We start from the raw sequence: 21873 nt of genomic DNA, 5'->3' as shown, positions 1-21873 counted from the left end.
TTGTGTCATGATTTGTGGACATTAAGATCTAAAGAAAAGCTAGCCTCATGAGACCATCCTGATCTCACGAGCTTTCAAGGTTTCACTCGCAGATCAGTCTGGAGACTCTCCGTTAAAGAAAATTTGGAGCCGTTCACCAAACGAACGTCCAATCAGCGTTGGCTTTGAGGCGGGTTGAGGTGTGACGCAACGAGAAGCGTGACAGTTCAGTCTAAAGAACATGGCGGCTTCAGCCGATGAAACTAGCGTTAGCGTGGCTATCGAGCAAGTTTTATCAGAATTACAGAGTATTTCTTCACTGAAAGAAGAGCAAAACACTGCTCTGGAGGCTTTTCTCAGAGGAAAAGATGTTTTTGCTCTTCTCCCGACTGGTTTCAGCAAGATTTTGATCTATCAATTGGCTCCTCTTCGTCGTCGCTCTGTTAGTACGTCATATGCTTCGTTGATCTGATTGGTTTATTTGGCCCGTCTATCACCAACACAGGCCAATCAGCTAACCAGTATTTTCGCCCCTTCCCAAAATTACTTCAACGGAAGGTTTCCAGATGGATATACGGAGCAAATCCGTCAGGTTAAAGAAAAGCGCCATCTCCTGGTCAGACCCTGTAATTCAGTGAAAGGGTGGAGTAAAGAAATGTGCATGCCCAGGAGAAGGCCAATGGCTGGAGGTTGGAGGGGATTTGGCTGGAAGCTACAGGGAAGTAGGCTGCTATTTGGCTGGATGTTTGACTGTGAAGAGCCATTTTGAATGGCTGCTTCCATCACTTTGAACACTATTGTTAGCTTGTGTCTGACTTCAATGGGCCTAAACGATGCTTCATGTGATTTGGGTGTGAGCAGCAGTTAGAGCTCGGCCTGGTGAGATCAGTCAGACTGTAACTCACCTAAAAAAATAATAAATGTGATGCTTTTCCCCAAATTGTGAATTTATTTAATTGTTTCTCTGCTGATAAACGATATGTATGGCCACCTCGGTGGTCTGGCTGTTGACTTCCTGCTTTAGCTAATTTATCGTTTCCTCATCCTCTGGGTTCAGGTTTTTCCTTACTTCTGTCTATATTTTATCACTCTGAGCCAGAAATATGATAAATTATCATTATAATTTTTTTTAAGGACGATTAAGGCAAGACAAGGCAAGGCAAGGCAAATTTATTTGTATAGCACAATTCAGTACAAAGACAATGCAAAATGTTTACATGATTAAAATACAGGAAGATAAAACAGAATCAAAGCGGGTAGGAAAAAATAAATAAAATAAAATAAACAATTCAGAAACAAATAAGAATATTAAAAACAGTTGGACTAAAGAAATATGTTTTAGTTAAACTGTTTAACTAAACAAATGTGTTTTTAGTCTTGATTTAAAGGATTAAAAAAATCCTTCCAACATTTCCTGCTAACAGGATCTTTGGAGAAAGAAAGAGCGTCCACTCTGTCCTTTTTTCCATGTTGCTAAGAAGCAGCCACTCAGCAGTCTAAAGTATTTCATTGGATATTTTGTAGAGTTTGGGTTCTCATTCCTGTTTTGATCAAAAATGTGTGTAAAAAGGAAATAAAAAGTCCAGCTGTGATATATCTGTGACTGACCTGAACCTCCTGGCTCTAAAATATGATCAAGTTTGCCCTTAAAGTCTCCTGTTTCTTCACCTCCACCTGAGGGGTGCAGGGAGTAGATAAATAGTGTTTCTGTAGGTGGAGCTATAAATATCTGTAGTCATTTCAGGGCCTCCTGTACAGATTTAGGACAGGATTTCTTATTATGTGCTGCTCTCAAACATCTGTCTTCAAACAGATGTTTGGTAGCAGAGAAGCGCTGCTCCCCCTCGGTGCAGATAGATGCTTCTTCAGCTCCGGCGGTATTTATAACTCTTGTGTTTCTGCTTCCAGGCGACTTTGCGGTTCTGCTGAAGGCCGGCATGAGTGTAAAACAGGCCATCATCTACAACGTGCTGTCGGCACTCATGGCTTATGTGGGCATGCTGATCGGCACGGCGGTGGGCACGTACACGCACAACGTGACCAGCTGGATCTTCGCCATCACCGCCGGGATGTTCCTCTACGTGGCTCTGGTGGATATGGTAGGCTGGGACCGTCCCGCTCTGACCTTCTCTTCCTCCGCTCTCCGGTTCTGACTGGTTTCCTTGTGTCCCGCACAGCTGCCAGAGATGCTTCACGGGGACAGCGAGGAGCACAAGCGCTGCCAAGTGGGACACTTCATCCTGCAGAATGTGGGCATGCTGACCGGCTTCAGCATCATGCTGCTGATCGCCATCTTTGAGGACCGCATTGTGTTTGATTTTGGCTTTTAGCGGAGGACGGAGGAAGTGGACGGCTGGATGTATTGGTGTTTTTTTTTTTCTTAAAGTGTCCTGTCTGCTGTCCTGCACGTGCTCCATTGGTCTCTGTTCCAAACTACAGCTGTCCGCTCTTCTCCTCATCTTTACGCCTTGCTCCTCCTCTTCCTCGGCTCCTCGTTCTCTTCCTGTGAAGCACAAAGCTGCCGCCCCTTTTCCCCAGGATAGACGCTCCCACCTGTAGCATTCTTGCCCTTCATGCCTTCGCCTCATTCATGCGGCGTCCCGTCTCCGTGGCTTGTTCTTGTGTGCTGATGTCGTCCCGCTGCGCTCCGCCCACCGCCTGCAGGAGCCGACCTGAAGCTGCGGTGTGAGAACAGAGGCGTTCCTCCGCCGATCGGTGCAGAACTCGGCTGTTTGACGTTTGTAGGGAACCTGAAGTCGTAGACGTTTATAAGAGCAGCTGCCAAAGCCTTTAACTTCAGCATGTTCAGCATCCTGAGCAGCTGCGTAACCTGACTGCCTGCCATGTTTCTGAGTAGATCTGTCGATCTGAAGCCAAACTCAAACATGTTTTATGTTTAAAATTCATTGTTTTTTATAATGAGAAAAATGTTAATGCTGTGAAATCAGACCGACGTGTCGTGAGGCAGACCTGCTGTCCGCAGCTGCAGCTCCAATCTATGCAGATGATCTGTGCTGAAGAAGCCAAAATAATTTTGTCGTAAACTGACCGCCTGTCTGCAACATTTGAATCATTCCATTTTTTTTTTTTTTACATCATTATTGTCGCTCTTCCTTTAAATCCAGCTGCTTCATCAGGTGGAGCCTCATAGGCTCCGCCCCTCTGTCTTCATCACATTCCATTGGCCCATAAGCTTAGCGGCCTGCTAGAGTGCACACCACCGTGTATTTATCCTGTCACTGTGTGACATCATCATCTGGTCGGACTCGGCAGTTGATCATGGTTCTCGGGTTTTTGAACATAATCAGAACAGTTTCAGATGTTCCACACAGCAGAAACTGTACCAGTAGGTTAAACAGGAATCATTACTTTGTTTAATTGGTTATTGCCGTCCAATCAGAGACCGGAACCAAATAAAATAATGGCTCCAAAACGTCCAGGATAAAATCCCGGCTCTTTAAGAATTAAAAGAATGAAACGTTCCCCCCCGGATTTGACATTTAATCTGCACAGTTTAACTGAAAGAAAAAGTAACATGAAGCTGCAATAACCTGGTCGTATAAATATTCACACCCTGAAAATCTACGTTTAGATCCGCCTCTGGAATTAAAACTGCTGTCAGTTAAAATGTGGAACCAAAATCTTCCTGCAAAGATTTTCCTGCCAGGTTATAATCTGCTTATTTTGCAGAGAGATTACAAAGATTTGCTTTATTTCTTATTCTGAGATAATAAAACAAACTAAATGTTCTATTTATGAAATTCTGGAAGGATATTTGTGTGAAAAGGAAATTAAATTTGAACTTTCAGAACCAACAAAACATCATGATATGCTTAATTTGAATCAATAATACATTTTTTCTAATTCTAAGTTGGTTTCAACAGAGACCTTAATGCTTTAACACTGAGTTTTATTTTTAGTGGATCCAAGCAGGCCTCTTAACACATTAAAAACATCCCTTCAATTAATGGAAATGAGTCCAGTACTTTGAATGGGGTCAGCAGAAGATGGTTAAAGACAGAAGATCTGGGATAAGAAGAACATTTTTAGTCAGAATGGGTCCAAATGTGGGACCCTGCTAATGAAGACAGACTCCAGGGTTTAGGTTTCAGGATGTGGGTTTATAGAAGCGGGTCTTTGCAGTGTTGAATTTAGAATCATCAGGGTTTCCTTTATCAAATCAGTGTGTGAGAAACATTTGATAATCATTATACATCAGCGTTAAATACATATGGAAACATTTTTATCTCAATTAAAATACCTAAACGACCAGATCCTGGCTTCAAATGGAGGAAGGAAATGTGTCGGTGAAGAGCTGGAACCAACAGAACCTGAATGTTTTTACCTGGTTTAAGCTTCAGCTTTCATTTAGTTTGTTGAAATGGACAGAATTAGCCCCTCTGCTCCAAGCAGGACGCTTCCTCACTGCTGGATTCGCCAAGAGAAAGAGGAAAGAAAGGCCCAACGCCTCCATCATTGTTAATGTGTATATTTGTTTTGTAAAATGCTTGTAAAATGCGACATTATTGTTGTTAGCCTGTTGGTGCCCATCGATGCTGAAGAAGAATAAAGTCATTTGAAGATGCTGAAACCCTGGTTGGAGGTTTGTTTTTTAACCATGGTGACTGTAGAGGTGCCGTAGAGATAACCTGACTCCGCCAGATGGATTTGCTCCGCATATCCAGCTGGAAACCTTCCGTTGAAATAATTTTGGGAAGGGGCGAAAATACTGGTTAGCTGATTGGCCTATGTTGGTGATAGACGGGCCAAATAAACCAATCAGATCAACGAAGCATATGACGTACTAACAGAGCGACGACGAAGAGGAGCCAATTGATAGATCAAACTCTTGCGGAAACCAGTCGGGAGAAGAACAAAAACATCTTTTCCTCTGAGAAAAGCCTCCAGAGCAGTGTTTTGCTCTTCTTTCAGTGAAGAAATACTCTGTAATTCCGATAAAACTTGCTCGATAGCCACGCTAACGCTAGTTTCATCGGTTGAAGCCGCCATGTTCTTTAGACTGAACTGTCGCGCTTCTCGTTGCGTCACACCTCAACCCGCCTCAAAGCCAACGCTGATTGGACGTTCGTTTGGTGAACGGCTCCAAATTTTCTTTAACGGAGAGTCTCCAGACTGATCTGCGAGTGAAACCTTGAAAGCTCGCGAGATCAGGATGGTCTCACGAGGCTAGGTTTCTCTATCACGGGTCAGATCAAATTGCGAAGGGATCAACCTTTTCAGCTTCTCTAGGAAACACGTCCATGTGTTGGAGAGAGGGTCCTGCTGGATGAACTGCTGAACCTCGGATTCAGGAGGAGCCACTAGGAGTGGCGGCCATAGAGCTTGGAATCCTGAGGTTCTGAGTTCGAACCCCTCTCCCACAGACTGCCACTCTGGGTCTCTGAGCAAAGAACCTTAACCCCTGACTGCTCCCCAGGCGCCGCATGATGGCAGCCCACTGTTCCCCAAGGGGATGGGTTAAATGCAGAGGTACATTTCTCCAATCAATAAAGTTCAATTATTATTATTTGGCACCATATCTTTGCCTCTGGGGAATTGCTGAGAGGCTCATGAGAGTTTGTTCTTCTCCTTGGTCATCAATCCTGGACAGGATTCCATAGTTTGGTCTCGTCTGGATTTTCAGTGGATATTCTGGTTTTGTTGGCTTTATCAGTCCATTATTGCAGCTGGTCTTAGCCCAATATTCCTCACAGGGGAAATTCACCTCTTCTTGTTTTAGGGTCAGTCTTTGCCTAAAGTGGAGGATTTTTCAGTGATTCTTACATTATTTGGTTCTACTGTGATAAATGAGTCAGAATGTACAACTCTAGATTAACATCTTGATTGAAAAAACATCCCGGATCTAATGGGCCAGAGTTCCACTGAGAGGAGCTCTCTACTACACTGCAAAAACATTCTGAAGGTCAGTAAAACATTTTAAAATAAGAGTATTTACCCTTCATTTGAGTAGGTAAATAAGATGATCTGCAATTGGAATGGGCATTGTTACCCTTAAAGTCGTAGGGAAGCGGTTGTTCCAAACGTTGCATTTCCAAATTCTCCCGAGTGGTGTCCGAATTTACGCGAGTGAATAAAGTGAAAGCGACTGGTCGATTATCAAGGGGGCGGGATTGTTGTGGTGGAAGGTTTCCAAGCAAGTTTGGTTGTGTCCGGTTTGTTGCAAGCATCTTGCTAACCAGTTAGCATCTAAGTGCTACTAAGTTCCAAATGGGAAATTCCATTGAGACCAAGTAGCACTTAGAAAAGACACTGTCAAAGAACGCTATGGACAGCGGAAACATGCAAGAGGAGGAGAGTTTAGTGTCGGAGGTCGTGGATGAGTCTCCTCCATCCATTTTTATCTAGAGGAGGAAAGCGGGGACGAAGATTTTGCGGAAGAGGCCAGGGTGGCAGAAGCTTGGTTTGGTGTAGAAGGCTTCCAGCCGTACATGTTTGAGCCCTTGCCTCGCAACGCTGCCAGTTCTGTTAGCTCTACGCCTGCTGAAGACACAGACGTCCATCCCCGAGAACACTGGGAAGGAACTCAATGGGATTTAATTCCTATTTCAACCGTTGCGTCTATTAGCTGCAAGATATGAATCAAGAAGCTATGACCGAAAGCATTTGATTGACAGATGACTGTTGATATATGATTGGCTGAATTTAGGTGTTCAAGCTGACATAGCATTAACTGGCCTGCATAAGATAACAGAAAAAAAAACACAGATTTTAAGACAAGATTTTTTTTTAAACAGAAATTTTCTAACTTTTGGGACAATATGATCTGATAAAGAGTACATTTATATTTTTAAGCTAGAATGATTTGATATTTAAATCTGAATTACCAGCTACTTTAAGATACTATGCACTTAAATTAAGCAGCTGCAGCTGTTTTTTTTCTTATTTTAAATGTAAATTGTCTAATTCCATTGCCAAGTATCTCACTTATCTGCTCAATTCAAGAAAAATCACTTATTCTCAGAAAAAATGACTTAATTAGTTTTACATTTTTTGCAGTGCGTATCATCTGATTCTATTAAACTGATAATAATCAGATTTCTTTGCATGTGTTAAACGTTTTATTCACACCTTGGTGCTGAAACAAAGCTGCAGCTACGAGCTGAGCTGACAGAGCAGAGCGACTCCTCTTCTGATCCAGTGCTCGGGGGGGACGTCGGAGTTCAACGTCATGGCGACCACGTAGTTGGTGGAGTGTCCGGTGGTGGACAGAGTTCCTCGCCGCTCGCTTGTCTTGTAGACGGGAGCCAGGTAGCACATCCTCTCAGGAACATCCTGCCGCTTCATGGGCTTCAGCCACATCTACAGGACACAGGTGGAAGAGCTGTGAGATGTTCTGGAAGCAGAGGATGGGACCTGCAGGGCAGATGGAGCAGCAGAGACTAACCCCAATCTCTGTTATTCAAACACAAACAAAATGAACTAGTAAAAGCATGAATCCCCTGGAGTTATTATGAACTTCTGCTTTATGCAAAAGGGATAAACTGGGCCAATAAGGAACTAAAAACTAAATAAAACAAAAGCAGTTGGTTGAGCTACAGCCTTAGCACTGTAATGGTTGCAGGGAGAGAGAGAGAGAGAGAGAGGGGGGTGTCTAGCTGCACATTTACATTTCAAAGCCACATTTTGTTGTGTGTCTTTTCACCCGCACAAATAATAAACACATTTTAATGAAGTTCTGTTCTTGTTAAAACTGATTCTGTTAATAAGCTGCCCTGAAATGCATGAATATTTAACGAGCCAGCCTTGGTGCATTATTCATGTTCAGAGAAAGGAGACAAGAAAGAAGCTCTGCTTCCATCTTTGTCCTCCTGCTCCTGAGATCCACATCAGACCGAGCAGCAGAGGAGGACGGGTTTCCTGCAGGAAAACTGAGCCTCATCTCCAGGGACTCCAGAGAACCAGGAGCTGAGAGCACTGAAGATCCGGTCTGGGTGGTGGCGGTCCACATTCCGACATACGGAGAAACATCCAGGAGCAGAATAATAAACTGCATCCCTGTGGCTTTATGCTCCACTGTCCAGGATACGACATCCAGCGAAGGAGCCTTAAACTGGTTTTCTTCACATTTTCTGCTTCAAGCAGCAAATTCAATACAGTATTACTGCTACACATTAAAAACCACACCAGTGGGTCAAACCCCACATCTACAACCCAAGGAAATAATGTTAAAAGAAAACTTTAAAACACAAAAAAAAAAAACTTTCCAGTGTTTTCTCTGTGTTTCTGTCAGACTTGCAACAAAACAGAGAAGTAAAAACAAATAGAAAACCTGCAGTGACACCAAATGTGGGGTTTTCTCCAACCTCAACAGGCTCAAACTGACCCCATATTGGTGTAAATCTCTTAGGTTGTGCCGCTTATCTGTTCACTCAGAACAAAATGAAACATTTAAAGGGCCAATAAGCATGTAAGAAGGACAACGGTGGATTTAGAAAGTCTAAGGATGGAGAGACGCCTGAACTGCTGCAGATTCCCAGATCATCAGAAACTTTCAGGAGGAAGTATTAGAGACTTCGCTGTTTGGATACAATAACAACAAGTATGTTGGTGGTAGAAGCATTATGTCATGGATGGTGAGTGGAGAAATAACCAGTTTAGATTTAGATGAACTCGCTCAAAGAAAGTGATCAACTGCTGGAAGCTACACTGCAAAAAACAATCTAGAAATGTCCTTAATTAAGTGTATTCACCCTTAATTTGAGTTGGTAAATGAGATAGTTTGCCAATGGAATGAGTAATTTCACTCTTATAATAAGATAATTAGATAATATGTACCTGAAATAAGACAATGCAATAGTGTTTTCTTATTTTGAGTGTAAATTGTCTTCTTCCATTGGCAGAATGTCTCTTTTACCTCCTCAATTCAGGAATAAATGCAATTATTTTAAGAAAAAAAAGACTTATCTGGATTTAGATTTTTTGCAGTGTAATAATGTCTACAGAAAGTGTCAGACTTAATAAAAGACCTCAAACTTGATATCAGTTGGGATGTGTCGTTCCACAGCCCCTGATATTCATTTTGAACATTAGTGGAGGTAAGAGGAGCATACATAGTCAGTACGCATGTGCATCCCTTTTGTTTATCCCTATTTATCCCTTTAGTTTTGTACAAAAATACACTTTAAACTACCTCGACGGGCGTGTATCCCTTTAGACATGTACAAAAAACAATTTAGGGGTATTGACTATTGCTGCGTTCACACCGGACGCAGCAAAAGCAGCAAAATCGCGTCTGCTGCTTCCTTTTTGCTGCTTGTACCAGTTAGTTCTGACGCGCGGCTGAAGCAGCTTTGCTGCTCTGGCTGCGCGGTGGAAAAGTGTGTCTGACGCGCGTTGGGCGGAGCTACTCTATCCTTTCTTTGCCTTGCAGCTATATTTGCTGTGATCAGTGGGAATAAAGTAGTTTTAATATGTTTATAAGCAAGAAAATCCACCTGAAAACTTAATCAGTGCAGTCAGTTCATCCAGATTACCATCCTGCCTTCCAATATTATTTCTGTGGGAGCCGCTCAGACCCCCACACACCGGCGGTGCGCTGTCAGTAGGAATCCCATTCAACAGCAGCCTCTGGCCCGGTCGCCTCTTCGCGGTTCACCGCGGCAGCCGGTAGGTGTTTTTCATCTAAATAATCTAAACTGCAGGAAGCAGGATAATAAAAGCGAACATATTCTGCCGGCAGGTTTCAGCATTTAAGTTAATTTATGCGTCAATAAACTGTTTCAGAGGAGTGATCAGAGCGCTCTGTATCATCAGCGATGTGTCTGTCTCTCTGCCAGCTCCCAGATCAGCTTCTCTGATTGGTTGATGCGGCGCGTCGAGCAGCAAAAGTTTAATTTTTCCATCTCGAGCAGCAGCGCATTTGCGGCGCGTCACGAGCGTCAGATGCTTAAACGCGCCCGACGCGCTGCTTCAGCTGCTCAGACGCGCTGCGCCTACTGCTCAAAACGCGCCGCGGGACCTTTTGCTGCGCCTTGACGCGCGTCAACCATTGACTTTGCATGTAAACTCGCTGCTTCTGCGGCGCCTGCTGCGTCCGGTGTGAACGTAGCATATGGGTATGTTGGTCTGACAGAACAACGGCTTATTGCCACAAGGTAATGAACCGCTGTGTGAAAATTATACAAGTAGTTTGACAGCCACTCTGAAATACTTTGAAAGCAAAGATGCAAAATTGAGGATTTTAACCATCTGTCTAATCTTGTGGGGTTTTTTTTAAACAAACAAAAAAAAAAAGGAGGTGCTTTCAGTTTCAGTTTTTTAGAGTTTGTTCAGAACTCCAACGGAAGTGAAGCAACGCTGACAGCTACAGCTCATGGTTCCTGCACTGGAAAAAAATCAAAATCTAGATAAGTCATTTTTTCTTCAAATAAGTGCATTTGTTCTTGGATTAAGAAAGTAAAAGAAACATCTTGCCAATGGAACAAGACAATTTACACTTAAAATAAGAAAACACAATTGCATTGTTTTAGTTCAAGTGCATATTATCTAATTATCTTATCATAAGAGTAAAAATAATAATTTCGTTGGCAAACAATCTCATTTACCTACTCAAATTAAGGATAAATAAACTTAATTTAAGCCATTTTTACTTATTTCTGGATCGTTTTCCCAGTGTGTAAAATGTTTTCAACTGAAGCAGGTTTGTTAATATGTGGTGATATTTTCATAAAGCCAGACTAGAAGTACTTGAAGTTCTTCTAAATTCTTCTTGACCTGGAAATTTGATCCTGGGTAATCACTGAAACTTATGTGAAAATCTGCTCCACATTTGAATAAAACTCTATTTAGAGATTTTAGATTTCAGACCTGAGATCATGACTGATTTCAGCAGATTCAGTTTCTTTTTCTAAAGCAATCAGCGTATGGATCATCCACCTCGTCTGTGTGTGAGAGCTCCTTACCACCGGCATGGCATCGTGCAGCACTTTGGGAAAGGACTCTGCCAGACAGTTGCCGTCTCTGTCCCAGCGAGCGCCATCTAGGAACAGGCCTCTGATGTAAACACCTAACAAAAGAGACATCATTGGTTCGGAGCGATCTTTATCAGACTGGCAGTAAACCCACTGACTGTCTGCCGGGCTTCAGCATCACAGATTCACTGTGGGAGCTGCAGCTCAGCAGCGTTAGCAGCGTTAGCATGATGTGGGCCCAGCTGGGGGCTGATTGAGGATGAGACTTTCTCACAGCTGAGCTGCAGACACAGTGAAGCCGATGCAGAGCTGAATGCAAAAAGGTTTTTCTTTTAACTTCCTACTTATCTCTGCCACTCTAACAGTTCAGCCTGATGTAGATTTGTTTTCTATTCTTAGTCTTCCATTTTTCTTTAGTTTGATTCTGACAGGAGATGGAAGATTCCTTCTTTTAACTGTTCACTTCCTGTTTGGATTAACTGAGTGTGCAGCTGTTCAGAGGATCTCCATCTGAAGTTAAGTTATTTTCTCTGTGATATCTCTGTATCTAAGTAACTCTAACTGACTACTTTAAAACATAGCACCTTCTGCTGCACTTTTCTACTGAGCACTTGTCAGTTTCACACGGTTTTATTTCTGATAGCAAGGAGTAGCTAGCCTAGGCTAGCGCTAGCTTAGCATTGCTATGGCTTCTCTCTCTCCCTCCCTTGACTCTTTTCCAACTCTTCCTTCTTCCTCTCCTCTCTCCTGCTCTCTGTGTCAGATGTTCAGTTATTCCTCTGCCCCCTTTAGTGATAATGGGATGTGTAATAAGTGTAGTATTTTTGTAGCTTTGGAGGCGAGGGTGTCAGAGTTAGAATCCAGGCTTCAGGCTGTTGAACATCCAGGAGTTAAAGTAGGCCCCCCACGTAGCTGTCCTCCAAAAGTGCCTGAGCAGCCAGGCGATTGGGTAACTGTACGCAGAAAGCATAGTCGTGGATCTCTGCCCACTGGTCACCACCAACCCATTCACGTTTCTAACCGGTTTTCCCCACTCAGTGACACACCCACTGAGAAGCCAACTCTGGTGATTGGCAGCTCCATAGTCAGAAACGTGGCATTAGAGACACCAGGGACCATAGTCAAATGTTTGCCGGGGGCCAGAACGGGCGACATCAAATCCTACCTGAAACTACTGGCTAAGGATAAGGTTAAATACAGTAAGATTGTTATTCACGCTGGTGGTAATGACACCCGGTTACGCCGATCGGAGGTCACTAAAATTAGTGTTGCTTCGGTGTGTAAGTTTGCCAAAAAAATGTCGGACACCGTAATTTTCTCTGGTCCCCTCCCTGATCTGACCAGTGATGACATGTTTAGCCGCATGTCGTCATTCAACCGCTGGTTGTCTAGGTGGTGCCCTGAAAACAACGTGGGCTACATTAATAATTGGCAATCCTTTTGGGGAAAGCCTGGTCTGATTCGGAGAGACGGCATCCATCCCACTTTGGATGGTGCAGCTCTTCTTTCTAGGAATCTGGCCACATTTATTAGTCCTCCAAAACCCTGACCACCCAGGGTGCAGACCAGGAAGCAGAGTTTTAGTTTAACACACATCTCTGCAGCTTCTCTACTGTTACCCACTCTTTACTCCATCCAGACAGTGTCTTGCCCACGACCAAAATCGAATAAATTAGCAAAGATTCCCAAAGGAGTAAATCATGACAATCTAATTAAAATCAAAATAACTCCAATTGGGGAAAAAGTTAAAACAATTAAATGCGGTCTGTTTAACATAAGATCGCTTTCCTCTAAAAGTCTACTAGTTAATGACTTGATTTGTGATAATCACATTGACTTGTTTTGCCTTACAGAAACCTGGCTGCAGCAAGAGGATTATGTGAGCATAAATGAGGCAACTCCTTCAAGCTATTTAAATTTTCACATCCCCAGAAGTTCTGGGCGAGGAGGAGGAGTAGCAACAATCTTCCAGTCTGACTTACTGATTACTCCCAAAACAATTAATACCTACAACTCTTTTGAACATTTAACCCTTAATTTCCCTGATCCAAATTTCAAGGCAAGAAAACCTCTTCTTTTTGTAACTTTGTATCGTCCACCAGGTCCTTACTCTGAATTTTTAGATGAGTTTTCAGAGTTCCTTTCTGATTTGGTATTAAATACTGACAGGGTCATCATAGTGGGAGATTTTAACATCCATGCTGACATTGAAGGCGATAGCTTAAGAGCAGCCTTTATTGCTATCTTAGACACTATTGGCTTTGTTCAAAATGTGAATAGTCCCACGCATTCTCATCTTCATACTTTGGATCTTGTGCTGACATACGGCATAGAATGTGAAGAAATAACAGTATTTCCTCACAACCCTGTCCTCTCTGACCACTTTCCAATAACCTTCAGGATTACTTTAACAGAGTTCTCCTCCCCCAAAAGAAGGTTCAATTTTAGTAGATCTTTATCAGATAGTGCAGTTATAAATTTTAAAGAATCTGCTTCACTTTCTCTCTCCTCTGTGTCACTGAGCAGTGCTGCAGAGTGCAAAAGCTTAGCTTATTCCCCTTCACAGGTTGATGATTTTGTTGATGGGGTTGCTAGTTCTCTGCGTATTGCCTTAGACAACGCAGCTCCTTTGAAAATGAAAACCCTTAAAAATAGAAAGCTTGCTCCTTGGTTTAATGCAGAGCTGCGTACTTTGAAGCAAAATGCTAGGAAACTGGAGAGAAAATATCGCTCCACAGGCCTGCGAGAGTCCTTCCTAGTCTGGAAAAATGGTTTAATGCTGTATAAGAGGACTCTTTGTAAAGCAAGAGCAGCATACTTCTCCTCATTAATAGAGGAGAATAAGAATAATCCTAGATTTCTTTTTAATACAGTTGCCAAACTCACCCAGAGCCATAGCTCTGTTGAACCGTCCATTCCACCTGCTCTTAGCAGCAATGATTTTATGGGATTCTTTATAAATAAGATTGATCTTATTAAAAATAAGATCATAAGCACTCCTCTATCCGCGATTGTACCTGAGGTAGTCATGGAATCTGAACCGGGTTTAGACTGCTTTGATCCAGTTGAACTCTCTGAATTAGCAAAATTATTGTCTTCATCTAAGCCTTCAACTTGTATGTTAGATCCAGTTCCAACCAGGTTATTTAAGGAGGTATTCCCTTTGATCTCCTCCTCCATTTTAGATGTGATTAATCTATCTCTGTTACAGGGATATGTACCTAAAGCTTTTAAGGTTGCTGTAATTAAACCTCTGCTTAAGAAACCGTCTCTTGACCCAGATGACTTGGTCAATTATAGACCTATATCCAATCTTCCTTTCTTATCCAAAATTCTTGAGAAAGTAGTTGCCAAACAAGTTTGCGATCACTTCCACCATAATGAACTTTTTGAAGAGTTTCAGTCTGGCTTTAGAGCTCATCATAGCACTGAAACAGCTCTGGTGAAAGTCACTAATGATATTCTCATGGCCTCAGATAATGGACTTGTATCTGTGCTCGTCCTGTTGGATCTTAGTGCTGCATTTGATACAGTTGACCATAATATTCTTTTAGAAAGACTTGAATATTTTGTTGGAATTAAAGGAACAGCACTAGACTGGTTTAAATCTTATCTATCTGATCGAATTCAGTTTGTTCATGTTAATGATAGATCTTCAACACGCTCAAAGGTTACCTGTGGAGTACCACAGGGATCAGTGCTAGGACCAATTCTCTTTACTTTATACATGCTCCCAATTGGTAGAATTATTAGACAGCATGGGATTAATTTCCACTGTTACGCTGATGATACCCAGCTATATCTGTCTATAAATCCAGATGAAGCTAACCCATTACATAGATTACAGGCATGTCTTGAAGACATAAAAACCTGGATGACTCTTAACTTTCTGCTCCTGAATGCAGACAAAACAGAAGTTATAGTCTTTGGACCAGAGTCTCTGAAAAAGAAACTGATTAGCCAGTCACTTCATTTGGATGGGATTAAACTGATTTCAGATAATAAAGTAAAAAATCTTGGTGTTATTTTTGATCAGGACCTGTCATTTAAATCCCACATCAAAGAGGTTTCTAGAATTTCCTTCTTTCATCTGAGGAACATTACAAAAATTAGAAATATCCTGTCCAGGGGTGATGCTGAGAAACTAGTCCATGCATTTGTTACTTCAAGGCTGGACTATTGTAATTCTTTACTATCAGGAAGTCCACAAACTGTAGTTAAAAGCCTTCAGCTGATCCAAAATGCTGCAGCCAGAGTTTTAATGAAAATTAAAAAGAGAGATCATATCTCGCCTATTCTGGCTTCTCTTCATTGGCTTCCTGTTAAATCAAGAATAGAATTTAAAATCCTCCTTCTCACATATAAAGCCTTAAATGGCCAAGCTCCATCTTATATCAGAGATCTGATTGTTCCTTATGTTCCTAACAGAGCACTTCGCTCTCAATCTGCAGGTTTACTAATGGTTCCTAGAATTTCTAAAAGTAGAATGGGAGGCAGATCTTTTAGTTATCAGGCTCCTCTCCTGTGGAACCAACTACCAGTTTTAGTCCGTGAGGCAGACACTCTGTCTACTTTTAAGACTAGGCTTAAAACTTTCCTTTTAGATAAAGCTTATAGTTAGGGTGGCTCAGGTTATCCTGAGCTATCTCTATAGTTATGCTGCTATAGGCTTAGACTTTTGGAGGACATAGGGACCCCCATTTCATCATTCTGCTTCATTCTCTCTCTGTTCTCCTATTCTGCAGAATCTGTTAGTTCAATCTCTAACCTTCTGCTCTCTCTGCTTTTCCTCAGAGTAGCTTTGCCTCGTCTGTTCCTGTTTGGCTGTGACGCCATCCTGGAGAGAAACATCAGCTGTGCTGCTTCTATCAACACCCTTGTTTATACAGGTGCTGGTCATAAAATTAGAATATCATGAAAAAGTAGATTGATTTCAGTAATTCCATTTAAAAAGTGAAACTTGTATATTATATTCATACATTACATACAAACTCATATATTTCAGATGTTTATTTTGTTTAATTTTGATGATTACAAATGACAACAAATGAAAATCTCAAATTCATCATATCAGAAAATTAGAATATTACTGAAGACCAATAAAAACAAAGGATTTATAGAAATGTTGGCCAACTGAAAAGTATGAACATGAAAAGTATGAGCATGTACAGCACTCAGTATTTAGTTGGGCCTCCTTTGGCCTGTATTACTGCAGCAATGCGGCGTGGCATGGAGTCGATCAGTCTGTGGCACTGCTCAGGTGTTATGATAGCCCAGGTTGCTCTAATAGTGGCTTTTAGCTCTTCTGAATTGTTGGGTCTGGTGTATTGCATCTTCTTCTTCACAATACCCCATAGATTTTCTATGGGGTTAAGGTCAGGAGGGTTTGCTGGCCAATTAAGAACAGGGATACCATGGTCCTTCAACCAGGTACTGGTAGCTTTGGCACTGTGTGCAGGTGCCAAGTCCTGTTGGAAAATGAAATCTGCATCTCCAAAAAGTTGGTCAGCTGCAGGAAGCATGAAGTGCTCTAAAACTTCCTGGTATGTGGCTGCGTTGACCCTGGACCTCAGAAAACACAATGGACCAACACCAGCAGATGACATGGCACCCCAAACCATCACTGACTGTGGAAACTTTACACTGGACTTCAAGCAACGTGGATGAAGTGCCTCTCTTCTTTTCCTCCAGACTCTGGGACCTTGATTTCCAAAGGAAATGCAAAATTTATTTTCATCAGAGAACATGACTTTGGACCACTCACCAGCAGTCCAGTCCTGTTTCTCTTTAGCCCAGGCAAGACGCTTCTGACGCTGTCTGTGGTTCAAGAGTGGCTTGACACAAGGAATGCGACAGCAGAAACCCATGTCTTTCATACGTCTGTGTGTGGTGGTTCTTGAAGCACTCACTCCAGCTGCAGTCCACTCTTTGTGAATCTCCCCCACATTTTTGAATGGGTTTTGTTTCACAATCCTCTCCAGGGTGCGGTTATCTCTCTTGCTTGTACACTTTTTTCGACCACATCTTTTCCTTCCCTTCGCCTCTCTATTAATGTGCTTGGACACTGAGCTCTGTGAACAGCCAGCCTCTTTAGCGATGACCTTTTGTGTCTTGCCCTCCTTGTGCAAGGTGTCGATGGTCGTCTTTTGGACAACTGTCAAGTCAGCAGTCTTCCCCATGATTGTGTAGCCTATAGAACTAGACTGAAAGACCATTTAAAGGCTTTTGCAGGTGGTTTGAGTTAATTAGCTGATTAGAGTGTGGCACCAGGGGCCATCAATTTTGAACCTTTTCACAATATTCTAATTTTCTGATATGATGAATTTGAGATTTTCATTTGTTGTCATTTGTAATCATCAAAATTAAACAAAATAAACATCTGAAATATATGAGTTTGTATGTAATGTATGAATATAATATACAAGTTTCACTTTTTAAATGGAATTACTGAAATCAATCTACTTTTTCATGATATTCTAATTTTATGACCAGCACCTGTAGATGTTGGAGATCGGCCTGTTTTCCAGTGTGGTCCTGTTTCTCTGACCGTGACTGAGTGGATGTGCTCTCTTCGTCCTCTGGAATGGGAGCTGCCTTGGAGCTCGTCTGCCTGGCTGTGTGTTTCCTGGACGGGGCCGCCTTTTACAGCTGCTTTCTGTATCTCTGCTTCTGTCTCCTTGAACCCCAGTCGGCCTCGGCAGATGGCCGCTCACACTGAGCCTGGTTCTGCTGGAGGTTTCTTCCTGTTAAAAGGGAGTTTTTCCTCTCCACTGTCGCTACAAGCATGCTTAGTGTGGGGGATTGTATTTGAGTCAATGAGTCAATGCAATCAACTGGTTTTCCTTAGATAGAAAACTTTGTATCAATTTGACTGTATGATCTGGTTGAACTGTAAAGTGCCTTGAGATGACATGTGTTGTGAATTTGGCGCTATATAAATAAACTGAATTGAATTGAAATTGAATTAACTAAAGCTAAGCCTCCGGTCTGTTTCTGCTGCAGCGGCCTACCGTCCTCTGGGGGGTGAAGATATTGACCGTCGTCCAGGACCTGGAAGTCAAAGCCCAGCAGGTCGATGGGAATGCTGTGTTTTCTGGCATAGTTCTGCAGGCTGCCTGTGAGAAATGCCTGGGTGAAGAAAAACCCAGATATCCAGAAGACAGCGGGTGTTCCTTCATCGTACCAGTCCTGAACAAGACAACATGATAAAATGATCATCTTAAAAAAAACAGAATAGGGCTGAGTGATGGACAGAAACAGAAAGTACTGATCAAACTAGTTTTAGGGCCTTAAACCTCGATCCAAACCTAATCTGACTGTTTTTAATCTCCCTGATCAGAAACTCTTTAAGGAACCAGTTTAAAGGAATAGTACACCCAAAACATGATTAGCCTTCATTTTCTACTCACCCCCATGCTGAACAACACTCTGGAGTACTTTTTTAATATCTCAAATGCATCTGGAGATCTGGGAGGCTTCTTGCTGTCTGCTGACATTCAAATAATGGAGGTCTATGGCGCCCGAGGCAGAAAGGTCCATAAAAGTCCACAAAAAACGTGTCAATATTCCTCCATACTGCTCGTCCAATGTATTCCAAGTGTCCTGAGTGGGTAGCGTCCAGAATTTACTCGAAACAAAGTCATTTAGAATGTTTTTAGAGCATAAACAGTAGTGTATAGGATTTCCTGAAAGCGCCCACATGCGCGATCACGACGCTACGGAAGCCGGCAGACCAAACCAGCGCATTCAGCTCGGCAAAGAACTCATGCTCTTCCTCAACACTGAAGTCCTCAGACATTTCGTTGTTTCTTTCTTTGCACAGGTAAACAGCACATTTCTTCTTCTACGCTTGCATTATCGGCAGAGCAGACGCTGAATGCGCACTTTCATCTGGTTTGGTCTGCCGCGGTTTCCGTAGACTCGTGAACGCGCTTTTAGGAAATCCTATACACTACTGTTTATGCTCTAAAAACATTCTAAATGACTTCGTTTCGAGTAAATTCTGGATGCTACCCACTCAGGACACTTGGAATACATTGGACGAGCAGTATGGAGGAATATTGACACGTTTTTTGTGGACTTTTATGGACCTTTCTGCCTCGGGCACCACAGACCTCCATTATTTGAATGTCAGCAGACAGCAAGAAGCCTCCCAGATCTCCAGATGCATTTGAGATATCAAAAAAGTACTCCAGAGTGTTGTTCAGCATGGGGGTGAGTAGAAAATGAAGGCTAATCATGTTTTGGGTGTACTATTCCTTTAAGTTTACATTTGATCACCATCTTTACATTTTATCACTGCTGAACTTTACGAAATGGAATTGTCATGAGAGCTGTACTGAACGAAATTTAGTTTTGTATACACTCTGTGTACAAAATCACAATAAAGTTTGTCAAAGTCCAAGTTTAGGACTATTAATGCCGCCTTGCTCCAGAGCTCAGGGACACAAACTGGTTTGTAAACCAGCTTTATAGCTCACAGTCGAGGCAGAGGAAACCTGCAGCTCTGATCCTTCTTCATGTTCTGTCTGAGGTTAGGAACATGTGACTCTACAGTTCAGGCGGTCAGGAATCACGCAGACATTCTGCTCAAAGACTGGATTCCTTTCACTGTAACCAGCTCTGATGGAAACAAGGAGGCTCCTGCTGTGGGAATAAACCCAGCTGCCTGGTGAACCAGTTCACTCCCAGTCATGTGGCTCCCTGTTATTGTGCCCAGTTTTAGGATGGCTGTGGGCGGTGCAGTGCATTCCCCAGCCCCAGGAAACAAAGCTGTTTTAGAAGGGCTCATGTGGTGAACCCTGAAGCTCGGTTTGTGTGATGAAACCTCTTCTTAGAGGAATATCTGCTGTAAATATCAAAGATTGTTTCCAGAGTTATCCACTGGCTCCTCCCACAGCACCGCTGTTCTTCATTTATTATCAAAGGAAAAGTCCGGTCAGCGCGGAATAATCAATGGATCATTATTTATACCTAAAACTAATACGTTTACTGTGGTTTAATAAATTTAATGTTAATCAGTAAAAACAAAAACAATAATTTTCATCACTATCACTGAGTCTGGGAGCGGCCATTTTTGTCCAAATATAAGTAACACCTCACTCCTGACATCTTCTGGCAGTGACGTCACGGTGCGGTTAAGGGCTGGTTATCCTCCCGCAGCAGTGTTTCATAGTTAGCTTGTCGCAGGTATGATGCAGATATTTTTGATTTCTACCCAACAGTGAAGCGTGGTCTGCGCTATGTTATTCCATGCCACAACGCAAGAGGGACAATCAGGAAATAGCTGTGGGTCTAGATACGGCCGAGGCGGTGAGAAAGTGGAAAAACGCAAGGGGACAGTTTGTGCGACAGTGGAGGGAGAGAAAGAGCGGGGATCCAGGTGGAAAAAGGGTCCCAGCATTCTTGGGCACCTCGCTGTTCTAGACGGTCCATCTTCAAGAGTCGTTTTCCACAATGGCGGTCATACAAACAAAACAAGCCTGTAAGGTACCAAACAGGAAATGCGTATAGTGTAGAGCGGATTTTGATTTGACCAATCAGAGGCCTCCTGTCTGCGGCACTCTCTGCGCTCACCTTAAACCAGCCTTAAGCCTAGCGCTATTCTCCCCACTTTACAAGCTAAATCAATGGGAACTACTAGACACATCTGCAATCAGCAACAATTATTGAACATTTCCAGAGGACTTCACCATTGAAATTCACCAGAGCTATAGTGAAACTGACAATGCCCACGTGCATGGCAGCTGGATGTTGGAATACATCGGGTAAAAGTGAAAAAATAACTTGTAATTCAACCTTTCCGATTCCTGATCCTCCACGGACGCGTTCGTCGTTGGATCGCCAACTTGAAGAGGGAGGATTTGCCATCGAACTTCTGGCCAGAGAAAAAACCCGTAATATGTAGCCAACATTTGGAAGAAGAATGTTTTCAAGATGACTTGGATAATAGCGCGTTGTGACAAACACCAGATACAGCACTGGGACTTGATCAACAGCCGATACCGCACCGTGACGTCACAAACCAGTAGGTGGCAGTAGTGTTCTTTGACAAACATGGATGCCTCCAGTAAAGCACATTCAAATGATAATTACTCTTAATTAAAAACACTTATTGAACAGTATGTAATAATTGAATATTTAAATTACTTTCAGAAGTTTGACTTCTGAATATGACCGGACTTTTCCTGCAGCCGTCCTCAGGTCGTCTGTTTAAGCTGAAAACATCCAAAAGATCAGCCTTAATGTTAACAGCCTGGATGTGTTCACCGAGTGTTCAGACACCTGTAAGAACTTGAGTCTCTGGAGGAAGTCGTTGACGTAGCTTCCCAGCGGCTTCAGGCTGGGGTACGACTTCTTCATCCACATGCTGGGGACACGACCATTTAGGATGCTGCTGACTACTTCCTCCAGCTCTGCTGACATCACCACCAGGCCCTGCATGTAGACACAGGAGTTTACTTCCAATCCTCATTTTTTGTGTTTACAAGAAAAATATTTTTAATTGATGCACATTGTTTTTATTGCAACAATACCGTTCTGCAGGTGGGGGGGGGGGGGCAGAGGGGTTTGCATACAGAAACAATCAACATAATAGAAAAAGGCACGTAGTGAAGTTATATTAAATCCGCTTACCTTAGGATCTCACATCCTTCAGTGTTAGATTCAATATTATCCCATAGTGGAGAAACAAACTTAAGGTATTAAATTAGGTTTAGTTTTTTTTCTCCTTTTTTAAGTTTGAAAAAACTTTATTGCAGAAAATAAAGGAGATCAAGTAAATGAAAACATTTTTTAAACATCTGAAACAGCAGGTAGGGTATTTTATGTAAAAAACAAACCAAAAAAAAACTTTGAATTAAGAGCAGTAAATAAAACTTTTTGATAAAAAAAAGTTAATTTCATGTGATTTAACCAAATTCTGTTATGTATTGTTAAGTTGCTGAGGTTAGCCTCTCTTGGC

General features: G+C 42.4%; 2 protein-coding genes across 6 annotated transcripts in view; one reads left to right on the top strand and one right to left on the bottom strand.

Moving 5' to 3' along the window:
* slc39a10 (solute carrier family 39 member 10) overlaps positions 1-2637 on the top strand; it is a 54148-nt gene extending 51511 nt beyond the window's left edge. For 4 of the 5 annotated variants that reach the window (XM_038282921.1, XM_038282919.1, XM_038282918.1 and 1 more), the window contains 2 exons: positions 1888-2078; positions 2157-2309. In XM_038282921.1, coding sequence (XP_038138849.1) covers positions 1888-2078; positions 2157-2309 — 344 coding nt within the window. Of the gene's footprint in view, positions 1-1887; positions 2079-2156 lie in introns of all 5 variants that reach the window. The other variant, XM_038282922.1, reaches the window with a different exon arrangement.
* Positions 2638-7039: 4402 nt separating this feature from the next.
* Positions 7040-21873, bottom strand: part of dnah7 (dynein, axonemal, heavy chain 7) — a 132523-nt gene continuing 117689 nt past the window's right edge. The window contains exons 60-63 of the mRNA XM_038282877.1: positions 21195-21347; positions 17921-18098; positions 10902-11005; positions 7040-7299 (exon numbers count right to left, since the gene is read on the bottom strand). Of these exons, the coding sequence (XP_038138805.1) occupies positions 7093-7299; positions 10902-11005; positions 17921-18098; positions 21195-21347 (642 nt within the window). The 3' untranslated portion in view covers positions 7040-7092. The remainder of the gene's footprint in view (positions 7300-10901; positions 11006-17920; positions 18099-21194; positions 21348-21873) is intronic.

This window comes from Cyprinodon tularosa, unplaced genomic scaffold, assembly GCF_016077235.1.
Source record: "Cyprinodon tularosa strain WSP-4 unplaced genomic scaffold, ASM1607723v1 ctg189, whole genome shotgun sequence".
NCBI classification, from domain to species: Eukaryota; Metazoa; Chordata; class Actinopteri; order Cyprinodontiformes; family Cyprinodontidae; genus Cyprinodon; species Cyprinodon tularosa.
Note: the sequence above shows the minus strand (reverse complement) of the source record. Positions and strands in the feature narration are given on the sequence as shown.